At 36.6% G+C, this 13,293-nt stretch overlaps 1 protein-coding gene across 4 annotated transcripts in view; it reads right to left on the reverse strand.

Moving 5' to 3' along the window:
* IQSEC1 (IQ motif and Sec7 domain 1) overlaps positions 1-13,293 on the reverse strand; it is a 323,384-nt gene that overhangs the window by 255,809 nt on the left and 54,282 nt on the right. For all 4 annotated transcript variants that reach the window (XM_021409295.1, XM_021409294.1, XM_021409292.1 and 1 more), the window contains exon 2: positions 2,607-2,636. In XM_021409295.1, coding sequence (XP_021264970.1) covers positions 2,607-2,636 — 30 coding nt within the window. The remainder of the gene's footprint in view (positions 1-2,606; positions 2,637-13,293) is intronic.

Here is a 13,293-nt window from a genome sequence, read left to right on the forward strand (position 1 = left end):
TCTACAATTCTTTCCCACTCTAAAGTACATTAAACTATTACTTTTTCACTTAATTGAATGTACATCTTTACTCAAATTGTAAATTTAGCTTTTTTGCATGATCCTCAACAGACAAAAAACAACTTTCAGCATTCCCCATTCATTTACATTTTAAAAAGAACGTCTCAGACTTGATTCAGATAAATCATTAGCTATGGAGAAAACATCAGCTAAATACTTCAACTATCTCTTATTTTTAAACCACCACCACACCCCCTCAACAACCTTTGTATGTTTCTTAAGTTACATGGCTACACACAGACCACCACACCTTTTAGCAGCAGCCTCCCACCCCAGGCTCCATCACAGCCCCCCGCTGTTGTGCAGTATTGTTACTTGTACTTTAGCCCATTTTGTACTGCATTTCTCATTTTAGAAATACAAAACTGAGAAAGAACAAAAGTACATAAAGAAAGGTCAAATCCAGTGGTTGGACTGAAAATATATTTTCCACAGCAGCTGAAGAGACAAGTAAAAACACAATTATACCAAGAAGGAGTTGTGATTAGTAGCTGTACTGAACTCCAATATATTTCATCTCACTTATTTTACTGCCAGAAGAGCAGCAAAGGAATACTGACAGAAACAGTTAATTAAATCTCATGTCTTTAAAAGAAAAGACGAATGGCTCTACGAAAAATGGGAAAGGAATGTGAGTCAGAATACAGGCATGCAGGATTTCTGGGGCTGATGCTAGTCAGATGTTTGCTGATCTCAAAGGTGTCTTCAGAGTTCCTTTGTGGTCCCTGCTTGAATCCCCTACTCTCGTTCTGTTGCGTGTTCATTAAATGCACAAGGTTCATAGAATGGTAAGAGAAACATCTTCTATTTACTACACCCTACAACATCTTAATCTTCCAAAGTATGATAGATGATGTGTAAATGTAGTATAATCTATCTAATCATAATACTAATTGTCAAAATCTCATGTAAATGAAATCACATTTTCTACAAAAAACATAGGAACGAAGACAGCTAATTAAAAAGGACCACCACACTGGCAATTTCATAGCTCACTGTGCATGTCTCCATTACATCCAAGAGGACAGAATTTTCAAAGCAATTTGGTAAAAGTTAAATCTATTACTTTGATAAAAATTGAAAATTATACGGCATTCAACAAAAGGAAGCTAACACAAGTTTGTTATGGTACAACAATATTATAAGCTGAACATATTTGAAAAGTTTGCACAACAATGGATCATGTACTGGTTTTAGTCACAATGAGGAAGCCAAGGAAAAAAGTCAAGCTAATTACCTATTATTTTTTTTGTTTCAGTGTTTTATCTATAAACATATTGCTTTGCTGCATCAACCTTGCCCTTGCATAGTCACATCCAGTGTTTACTGAATTTTAGGGCACTTCAAAATATCTTTGTAAAGATGTTATAAAGCTACTGAAAACAAATCCACAAAGGCAATAACTTTTGCAGCTGATCAACAGTATGAAATCCTACTGCATCACTGATACTGAGTATTCCATTCCAGTGTGAAAAGAGCCAGGTATTCCAAAGCCAGTCCCTCAGGCCTGGAGTCACCTTATACTCACTCAACCCCATGAACCACCTGAGCTGAACCCAAGGTTTCCAAGTGACAGGTAAATCACATTTGGCTTAGACTTGTGTGGCCTGACAACCCTAGCTGCTTATCACAGGCTGGGAAGGTGGGGAAAAGACAAACTCCCAGGAGATATGCTTCTTTACTCTCCTTTGCCATCTTAATACTTCCCTTTATAGCTCAGAGGCAAGACAACTGGTAAAAAGATCCCAGTAGAAGAATTAACAAGTTCAATGATCCTGGCAATACTCAAAGTTTTAAAGGAAGGGGGAAAGAGGGATCTAATTAACTATAATGATCTAACACGTACAAGACTTTCAGATTGAAGTACACTGGTTTGTAATTTTAGTCATTTGTAGGACACTGCCCAAAGTTGCACAAGTTTGACTCAAACAGCTACATTTTCTTCAAAAAAAATACCCTTGAAATAACATTTGAAAAATACTACTTGAATAAGCTAAAGTATGTGATAGTTACAGTAAATTCTCTAAATTATCTGAATTTTCCAAGTGCACAGTGAATATTGTAGCAAAGAGTCAATGATGATTCTCTGTCCGGTAAGGAAATGAAGACTGCCAAGAAAGCCAGAACACCAGAACAAGTATGTGGCCTTTCACTAGTACAGATGTTACGCCAAAAAATGACAGCTACAGCACTCCTTTGTTAACACAAGTGAGCATTTAGTATGTTCATTTTTTTTCATTTAAAATGCTGTAAATCAACTATAAACAATGTTTTGCAGTTACCAAAATTCAGATGCAAGTCTTAATTAAGCTATATTGTAAATAGAAGTGTTCAGGAATATCATATTCATTACTGCATTCATCCAATATAGAAGTTCCTTTATTCAAAATACAAATGGCATGCTAGGTAGAACCAATAATCAAACAAAAAACTTGTGCAAACAAAAATACAAGTTTCCATTCTACACTTACAATTGTGCTTTTAAAATAAAGTATTTTCTTACAAAAGTTAAGGCAACACGACTGAAAGAAGGGATGTACACATACCTGACGCTTCTTGAACTTTCACCTTCGGACCTGAAAAGTAAGACACAAATAGTCAGGATGACAGTCTTCCCACACATTCTCTTTGTATTTCAGCAAGGTTTTCTAAGGCTTGTACTTCCCCTATTATTTAGGCATTTAAGAAGGAAAATGGTTATTCTTAGATCTAGAATAAATCTATTAGAAGTTAAAAAACATAACAGTTGAAGCCGTAATGGGAATACTATGTAAAATATATGCTGTCACCCTCTGAAACATCAATGAAGACCTCCAAACATGCAAGCTTTTTGTTGTTTTAGGCTTTTCTTTAATCTTTACTGAGCTAACGTGTTTAGGAATCCAGTCACCAGACTTATCAGATACTATTCAGTAAGTGCTACAGTTTGTAGAAAAAAACACTTTGTTCACAAAATTTTAAAACCACACATATGTATGCTTCTCAGAGTTGTGAAGAAATAAGTGATAAAATACATTAAGTTCCAGAAGCTCTTGGAGACCATATTTTTCTCAAGGTGAGATCATTTTATCAGTCAAAACAGGAGCAAAACTCTGACCCCTCTCCCCACTCCTTATCCCCAAGCTTTATTTATTTCTTCCAAATACTGACACTGCATTTAATGTCACTCATACTGACAAGTTTTCTGCCTCTTAAGATGAACAGAAACATAATACTTGCAGAATTTTAAGAAAAAATAAAATCCAGCACAAAATATTCAATTATTTGCCCAGTTCTGTTCCTTCCTCACTCCAAAGCAATCCAGCCTTATTGCTACTGAAACTGTAACTGCATCTGTCAGCTTTGTAAGCTAAAGCTGAGAAGTTAGAATCAAAAATAATCAAAGCAGGAGATTCCAGAGCAAAATCAAGCCTCAAAATACCCTTTTCTACATCAAAATCTTCAGAGGAATCGAAATAAAATGAGAATCAATATTAATCTGTTAAACTCAATAGACAACTCTTAGTACAGTGCGACAGAAGATAGAATAAGAGTTCTTCAATAGCAGTGGAAGAAATAATACAATGAACCCATTCTGATCATTGAAAACACATTTGTTTCAGCATCTTCATCCAGGTAACTATCAAAGACCGACACGAAGTTAATTAGCGATCACTTCTGTGTCCTGGGGAGCTTGTTAGAAGTACATATCAAAAGCTGCCCTCAGTTCATTAAGATTATTGGTTGATCTGACGCTGCAAAAATACAGCCAAGTCTACCTTCTTTCTGTTTTCCCTCAACTTAAGGCCTGCACAGCGCTACATGCCAGGAAACCTCTCCAGCATCAGATGGAGCATCGATGCACCAGCATAAGGCAGTAGCAGGAGTGCAGCTATGCTGGACATCAGCCAGCATCTTTGTTGTAAGCCTTACAGACAGGCAAACATGTCAGCCAGAGCCAGGCAGGGTGCCCAGCACAGCTTACAGTACCTCCAGCCATTGCTGGGGTTTTCCATACTTGCTCTCTGTTGCAAGCCAAACTACCTTTGAATATATATATTTTTAAAGCATAAGCTACACAAAACAATTCCCATTTTTATGACTGCTGTTAATGTCTCACATAAGGAAAACATTTGGATTTTAGTTTATTACAAAAAGTTGTAGTTACATGGAAGAAAACTATGTCAAGCAAACTGTTTGCAAACCCTACCTCTTCAGTAACAAAGATGAACATTACCTCCTCAAGAACCAAAGACAAAGGTAATTCTTCAGGACCATACCCAATACCAAACACTTCATAACTTCTACTGACTGAAAAAAGCAAAACAAAACTAAGAGACTTATTTCTTATTAAAATGACTTCATCTGCAGTGACTACTTCCATATTATGCTAGTGGCAGTGGAAAGACGTTATACCAAGTAAAAGTTGATGCTTTTTATTACGTATTCAAAACTATTTTTATTTTCTTGAAGCTTAATGAAATCTGAATAATTTTAAAAGTAATCTGAGATGAAAGAAAAAAACGTAGTCCAAACTACAGCGCTTCCTGCTGCCAGGATATCTCGTGAAACAAGAGACAAAGTGTATATGGCCAGGTGTGCTTACAAGTAGGAATATCATTTGATGTTACTGACAGCTGACACCACAAAATACTTCAGAAGAGCATTTAGTACAGCTGAAAACTCTTGTAGCACAAAATAAATCACTTTCTGCCTACAAAGAAAAATGCAGTATTCACCCATACAAAGAGAACTCGACCTTTTAAAGAGCTCTGTGAATTTGGGCATCACTGATGTTATTACATGCATTACCTGTCACCACAACATTTATTTTACTGCATATTAGGAAGATTTTAGAAAAACAACATGGAATGAAAGAATAGTTAAACAAATACACACACAGAAGAACTCTTAAATGAATACACATAGGAAAACACATTGTCAGTTCTTCTTGATAATGAAGACAGAATCTGATACCAAATGGCTTTATATCTAACTATATTACTTTAATTATTAAAAATACTTCAATTTACAAACCTATGTGAGACGTAGAAGTGGTCTGCATTTCCATCTGGGCACCCTGCCACGGCAATACACGTGGGCTGACATCCATCTCTGTAGATAACATGTCTCCTTTTAACACAGTCAAGACGGACCAGATCAGAGGTGAGGAAAGAATTGGCACAGGGCTAAGTTCTCACATCACACTGCAGCTTCATGAATTAAGTCCTCACTGTTAGTTTGTTGGTCTTTTGGAGCTTCCTTTCTCTAAATCCCAACTCCCCCCTCAAAAACAACCAACCAAAAAAGACAAAACCACTTCTGCCTGGTCACTTCAAGTTGTTGGATTTTAGACATGCACATGTATTCTGGTAGACCAAAGGCTACCAGAAAGGCTTGAAAGTAGCTATTTCTATATGATTACACTATCCCTGAATGTTACTTGAACACACGGGGAGGAAGAAAAATGAACTCACCTATACATCCCCATGAGTAATTTAAAAATGAATAAAATGTTTAACTGACACCTTCCCACACTCATTTTTCTGCAAATTACATCTTGCAAAACAGACATCTTACAAATATCCAAGAAGTGCATAATAACTTGATGGAACAAGTTTTCACGTAGAACTGAGACAACTGGATTTAATGCCTTGATTTTCTGCTCCTCGTCTTGACTAGAAAAACAGAATCATCTAAACAGGGAAAATACCTTTGCATTCTCAAAGGATATTGGAGTCACTAGAAGTACCCAGCAGCCATCCAAGACAACCTTCTCATCAGCTCACTATTCCTCTCACTAAAGGTCGGTAAGTATTTTAAAGAAGGTGCTTTAGTCCAGAAAGAGTCACAAGATGAAGACAACTACAAGGTTTTGATATTTGCTGAGTTTTTTCCAGCTACACTAGCCTGGAATCAATTGCTATCCCAAGGCAATCACTTTGCAGCTCAACGTAGCTAAAAATGGGAATAGACAGACTGAGCTCCCTTCTTTGATTTTCAGGATACCACCAGGTGAAAAGCCTGTTAAATTTTCTAACTGCTAGGTTCACATCTTCAAGGTCAAGATTGTCTCAAGTAAACGCCAGAGAGTTATTTACAGATTGTCAGTTTAACACATGCAATGAATAATTGATTTGCATGGCTGAATGAACACAGCTGAAAAAGCTATTAGTTGTAGTTTGGAATGTTAGATTTTCTTTAAGCATTTTAGAAAATTTGAGATTTTAGATCATTACTTAATGTTTCTGCTTTTATTATACATCTGCTAGGCTCTGGATTCTTTTCTCCTTTGGACCAGACAAATGAAAGAAATCTGTCACTGCTGATATGAAGAGAAAGGTGAAAAAATTTCAGGCAGTATATTACCTTATTTCTTATACAGCCTTGCAGGAAGAAAAACAGCTATCATATCTTCTATGCTATAGTATTTCATTTTAAACAGGAAATAATCAATTTACATATAAGTTATAACAGTGATGTAATAAATGTCATGTAATTTTCCTCAAAAAATATTGAAGAAATTCTATGCTCATTTCTGGTTGTCTTCCAGTGTTTCATCAACCTTTTGGAATAGAACTAAATAGTAATCTGCACACTCAATTGAAATATAAGTTTGGCACCTTCCTAACCCAGGGAACCACGCTCCCAGAAGGAAATCATTCTCTAAGATGGTTACAGTCAATAGAAGCAGACTTTGCTAACAACAGCATTTACTGTAATTAATTTTCAAACAGAGGCCAGACATATCAAGCACTATCATAGCAAAGCTTAAACCAAAAAGCCAAAAGAAATCAGACAACAACAAAACCAACAGTGGTTAAGATTTACAGGGTACTGCAAACAAAAGTGGCTATTTAACCCTGAATAATTTTGCACATCTAAATTGAACGTGTGTCACCCTGTCAGTCCACATCTTTGAAAAGTGAAGATTCTGGGAAATGTCTCACTTGTTACAGAAACGGGTATGCAAAGCAGAAGATAAGTCAAGAGACAGTCACTATTATCTTCCTATAAATATACCAATCAGGAAAAATCACAAAGACAGGATTGTTACACGGTTTCACATCCCCACACCCACCCATTAGATAACAAGCTCAGTCAGATCTCCTCACCTATTTAGAGACGTTGCTCCCATCAGAATACAAAGAGTTGGGTAAAAGCCAAGATTTGTAAACAGTCTAAAATTTCCAGGTTAAATAATCATACCCTATGTGAAATTCATTTTCCTGCAAGCCTCAGGAACAAATTTTATTTGTTGGAAATTTCAGGAGACCTGCTATATGTAGAAACACACAGTAACTGTATATTGAAGGACACTCTAATTTCATTTGTTACTAAAGGAAAACATTGAACCAAATCTTTACAGAGCAATACTAGCTCAATGCGTTTGATTAAGCCTTGCTTTGAACATAGAATTTGTTCCAAGGAAGTAAACTGCACCAGTATATAGTTTACAGATACTAATTGTTCTTTTGTACTGTGTTATGCCTTCCAGTATTTGTTATGAAGATAAGATGACCTACAGTAAATGAAGTCTCCCTAAATCCTTAATTGCTATACAAACAATGCTAGTTCTATCACAAGACAGCATTAGCACACTTCAGTATAGAGTTTCCATGTTCTGAAGGAGCAATTCAAAACAAGAGAGATCTTGTCAGGAAATCTTTACCCTAGCTAAAGACCATTACAAATTAGAGTTTACTAGGATTTTTATTTTAGCCCGCTGAGTCTGAATGGTATTATTTGCCCCCATGGATCACAACACATCTGCAATACTCCACTAAGAAACACTCAGTCTTAAAGCGGCCTTGCTTTCTGGACATAGTAATCAGATATCTAAAACCTCCCTGAGCCTCAAAACAAGCATGTTCTCTGTTTTTCCCTTGCTAAGTAGGCCTAGGTCAGCATCAGTGCATTGCCAGCACTGTGCAGAACAGTACGTCCAAGAACACAAACATATGGAATGGAGATTTTACAGCGTTTGCAAGACTTCGTATATTAGACAGTTATACAGATAGGAAATTTCTACTGTGCTGAAGATTGGTAAAAGATCTCAAAATATTTCGTAAGACCTGTGCAGCCAGTGGTATTTTAAACAAGGTACATTTAAGGATGAGAAAATGTTATTTTCACCACTAATTATGACTGTTCCAGAAAGATTCTGTTATACAGAACTGAAGGAAGAAATGAGCACCCACTGCTAAGACATTCTCTTGGGCCTGCTCATCACAAAACTAATAGAATAGATCAGTCACAGAATTACAATTGCTACACTGCATTTTGATTTAATAGTGAGAAAAATAACAAATCTTGCACAGTAGGAAAAAAAAACATTTTTTATTATTATTTGGGAACAGTAATGACCTCACAGTTTTGTTCTTCTCCAAATATGGGAGAACTTAATGGCCACAGGACCTCTAAAAACTTTCTATGAAACAGAAAATTTCTTTCAGAAGGTTACATCTAACAGTCAGATATGATGCACACAGGCCAGAAGTATATACTGCAGAGTTATCTTTACTATCAGACTGCTTCCAGCCCTTCAAGCTAGATGCATTGCCTTCAGATGCTGACCTAAAAGCAGGGGGTCACAAGCATTCCCCGCACACATTAGGATTAGGAACAGAAAGTATGCAGCTGGTAACAAGTAATTTTTAGGAAGATCTGTGAAATCAGAATGGAGGTAAGCTCAAAGACAAAAAATAAAAAGCAGTATAAACTTTGAGATTTAATAAATTAACCCATTGGCACACTGAATGCAAGGAATGCATACAAAAGCTTTTCCTTGAAAATCGGAGCCATAACGAAGACCTCTCTGTCACTGATGGTTTTGTACTTAAATAGTAATGTGTTCCAATATCACACCAGAACAAGTATTTACCTAATAGAATAGAAAGGTGTGAAGCTTGATTTTAGTCAAAAGATTTGATCTAGGGATATGCAACAAACTTGAAGACTAGCATATAACAAAGAGTTACCAGATCTGGCACTGCAACATTGCCTGCTATCATTACTTCGCTTTCCAAATATACTAGATATACTGCCAGGGGAATCTCTTAATTCAAAAAGTCATAGCATCTCTGAATTCACCTCTTCTGCCCTAAAGCCTACAGGAATCAAACAGGAGATAGATGGCAGCAATTAACAACACCCAAAAACTGGAAGTTTATAAATGCATTTATACCTGCACTTTCAGCACCAGCTGTTTATCTTTTACTTGTGACATTCTTACGATATGTACAGGTGCGCATCGCATCTAGCAAGTGAGCAGCTTGCTCAAATGCAGTGCATCACTATGTTATTACAGTGCTCCTACTTTCAGGATAGAATTCATCACTAAACCAAACCTATCACAAGAAGCATAGCCTTCCAAGAAATTCTAGGAGTTAGAATAGTACCAACATCACTCTAAGGTCTCAGGATTCTTGGTCACTTAAGACAGAAGATAAAGGTTTTCTTTGATTGTACTCCATGTTTTTAAGAACTAGTTTCATGCTATAAATATGTTGAATGTTTTCTGTTTCATTCTTCTCAGTGCTTCAAAAGCACTTCATTGTGCCCCATTCCACTGATCATACATACTGCATATTCATAGCCTAGAAAAGATGACTTGGACAGGTTAAAGACACTATGAAAAGAGCCCCTTGTATGTCCTTGCTACATGGAAAACATTTTTAAGTAGTGACAATATTCTTTCACATAAGAAAAGAAGGAGCAAGCAAAAGTGTAATTTGACATGTGCAAAAGTTGCGTATATAGGCTGCAAAAGCTCTTTTCCTACAAACACTTTTTGATTGCAGAAAAGCAGGAAGAGTTTAGAAATGATTTCCCATTACTAAAATGGAAAAAAAAAAAACAGTTTCAATTGGAGCCTCAAAGAGCAGAAAGCTTAGAACTGAAGCCAGAACTATACAAACTACAATTGGGCTGGTACTTAAACTAATACATCTCATCGCAGATCTTGCACGAAAGTAAACCATCTTCATCATGTTATTTGCTTGTGAGAGATAAGTTAATAGAAGGGTAAACAGATGAATCACTAGCTGTAAGATCCAATGTTAGCTGTGTAAGGCACCATTTTCAAAGCAAAAACAATAACATCAAGCGTCCTGTTGCCCATGTATAGCACAGCAACAAAGTAGGTAACTGTCGGGTATGCTGCTGGAACTGGTCCTCTATCACCAACTCAGTGTATGTAGTTGTAAACAGAGAGTTACTGGGTTATGGCAATTCTTCCCAACTGCGGTGAAATAAAACATTGCAACAAAATCCACTGTGTTAGGGAGGAAGTCATATAGTGAGAAAGAGTTCTGTATTAAAGTCCAGCAGATGACTGACCACTTAAAAAGGACATATTTGAGAAGCCTACTGAATTGACTGAGTAGTAGACCCACAATTGCCTATTAACTGTCTTCACTGGAACTACACACTATTTCACAAAGAACACATATAACTAACTTTTCATCCTGTATTTTCTTCAATTTCCATTAAAGAAAGTAATTTAATTCTCAGCTCTCATTAGCAAACAGGAGTACAATATCTTCTATGTGCAGTCTTCAAAGATGAGCCTGCGTGTACTTGTGTAAGTGGAGACAACCCCCATCCCATGAGGCCTTCCATTCCAGCCCTTGGCAGGCATTGCTCATTCTAGTGGTAGCTGTCAAAGCCTCTTTAGGCCTTACAAAGGTATTATACACACATACAGAAACTTTTAGCAACCATGTCAAAAAATGAGCTAAAAAAATCAATTTGATATTCCTGTCCAGGTTTGCTCCTAGTAAACAGCCACTTCCTTAGGTAGCAGATACATTTTTTTGTCTTCTGAAGTTTAACTGTTAAGCTCAGACATCTATCAATCCATGAGAATCAGTAAAAATAATAACTTCCATAGATAACATATTCAATTACTATACCACCAAAGCGTAGCTACTAGTGTATGGTTTCCACAAAGAGCTTGTTGTATCTACTCCTGGACTGTCTTCAGCCACTACTGTCCGCAAATTGTTTTCCAAATGCTCCCAACATGGATCTCTGATAGGAAAAAAGTTCAGTTTGATTTAATTGCTCAGCCATCACAACTGCATATGCTACTGAGCTTAAGGCTAGATAGCATATGGGATGAACTTATCTTCGCACTCACCTGGTTCATCTATCTCACATTTTATAGTAACATAGGTTCTCTTTTTCTCCTAGTGTATGAAAATACTTTGAAGCTATGGTCAGAATACAAAGCCCCACATATTTCCACAAAAAGCAACACCCTCCAGTCCATGCCATGTACTTTACATCAAGGTTATTGATACCATCTGCCTGCTCAGTGAGAGGCAGAGGAACATGCTTGCTCCAGCATGCAAATAAAGAGCCGCACTGGGCAGATGATGCATCCTACCACCACCTGGATAACCTGGAATCATCTTCAACACAGAAATATTTAACAAAACAGTTCAATACGCATAGTCATTCAGAATAGAGGTGCAAACTTCCTCAGGGCACTTCTAGCTACCTGGAGAAATATTGTTATCTTCTCCACGCAATTGTCCGTTTTATTTGTGAGAAGGAAGGGAAGAAGCAATTTAATTTTTTCAGGGTACACATTTCTAAAGCTGTACACAGACTGAAGTAACAGTGATCTAAGCACAAAGCAACTGAGAAGTATTTTTACATTTCTGTATCAAAGAGTCTGCTGTCCATCCCAGGAAGGGGAAGCTATTAAGCAGGAGGATAAATTATACAAAGCAACCTTTCTCATCCACCCCCTGGGAAGCTTGGCATATGTCACAAAAACACAATTTCTAGACAGTTACGGTTCATGTAGACAGGCTCATTCAGAATGCAATCCCTTCAGGTATGCTACATGGTGTGACAGACAAAATGATCTGTGGAATAGAAAATACAGCCAAGCAGAACACAACTCAGAGAAGGAGGAGTGTGGAGTTTTGTTTACAAAAGGTTTCTATTATTCTTCCCTGCAGCAGGTAGCAGTACGTGTTTTGTGAAACTAAGGCCTCTAGAACAACACTTCACTCTGCTAAAAAAGCTCTGCAGTTTCCACTTGCTTTACCTGAAGACCATTACCAATACCCATCTCATGAAATTAACCAATTAGATGTCTGCAGAGAAGTCAATTTATGTTCTAGGTAAGAATATCGTCAAGTAGCCGTACGCAAGGGAACTGAATATTTTGCGTTGATAAACTAGGGGTGCTCTTAAGGTCAGCATCAGACAATTAAAAAATGGAATTGGAAGAGGGAATTGCTTAAAATATCTTGGCTTTATGATCTGCCAAGATAATTTTACCTGTTTTGTTTTTTCCTCCATTGCTGTTCAGTTAATCACAGTTTAGAATTTCTCACAAGGAAATAATTTGTATTACAAAAACTGAAATGGATCTGCTTCAATTGCTCAAAAAATCTCATGCTTATTACATTAATCATTTTACAAGTGAACTAATTGCATTTTTTCCCCTGCAGCTCACAACTTCTCAAGCCATTTTACCTCTAAATTGTAGAGTTGCCCTTATTCCTCTCAGAGGGCAGGAAACAGTAACTTCACTCAATTAGATGTGGGCTCTGTTTTTTGTTTGTTTTAAATAGTTGAGTAATGTAAAGTTCTACACAGTGATTTCAGTAATTTTTTGATAAAACCATGCATCAGGAATCTTAAAGGAAGTTCAATGTTGTTGTGACAATCTGTTCTACAATAAAGAAAAGTCCTGAAACTTTTTTGCACATGTACAACAAAATATTAAGAAGCATTACTGTGTGTTCTTCTGTACTTGATATACCTACAAAAGGCACTATTCCAGCGTAAATGGCAAAGTACTGGACAGGATGATTTCTGATTTTAAGGGCAAAGTCTTCCAAAGAATGAAAACACTTTGAAGAGTCCTTTGATTTACAGAGTGCATCCTTACATATTACATTGAAAGTAACAGTTAAGATACAAGTATGACTTTTCAACTGTTACGGCTCCAATTAAAATAGTTCCCTTATAAAGACCCTTTTCTCTCATTGCAAAGAAATGCTTTTCCATTATGAATATATCTACAGCAAAATACTGTTTATAACCAATTTAACATCTAAAAAGAGCAATAATTAGAAGTCAAACATTTTAAAAAAATGATCAAATCAAGCTTGGTCTTTCATTTGTATCAAGTATTTGTATTCCCCTTAACTTAGTTATCCATCTGCCAAGGGTTCTTTTCAACACGGATTGAGACATACACATAGATTAGAGTCAGAATGAATAGCC

This window comes from Numida meleagris, chromosome 11, assembly GCF_002078875.1.
Source record: "Numida meleagris isolate 19003 breed g44 Domestic line chromosome 11, NumMel1.0, whole genome shotgun sequence".
Lineage (NCBI taxonomy): Eukaryota > Metazoa > Chordata > Aves > Galliformes > Numididae > Numida > Numida meleagris.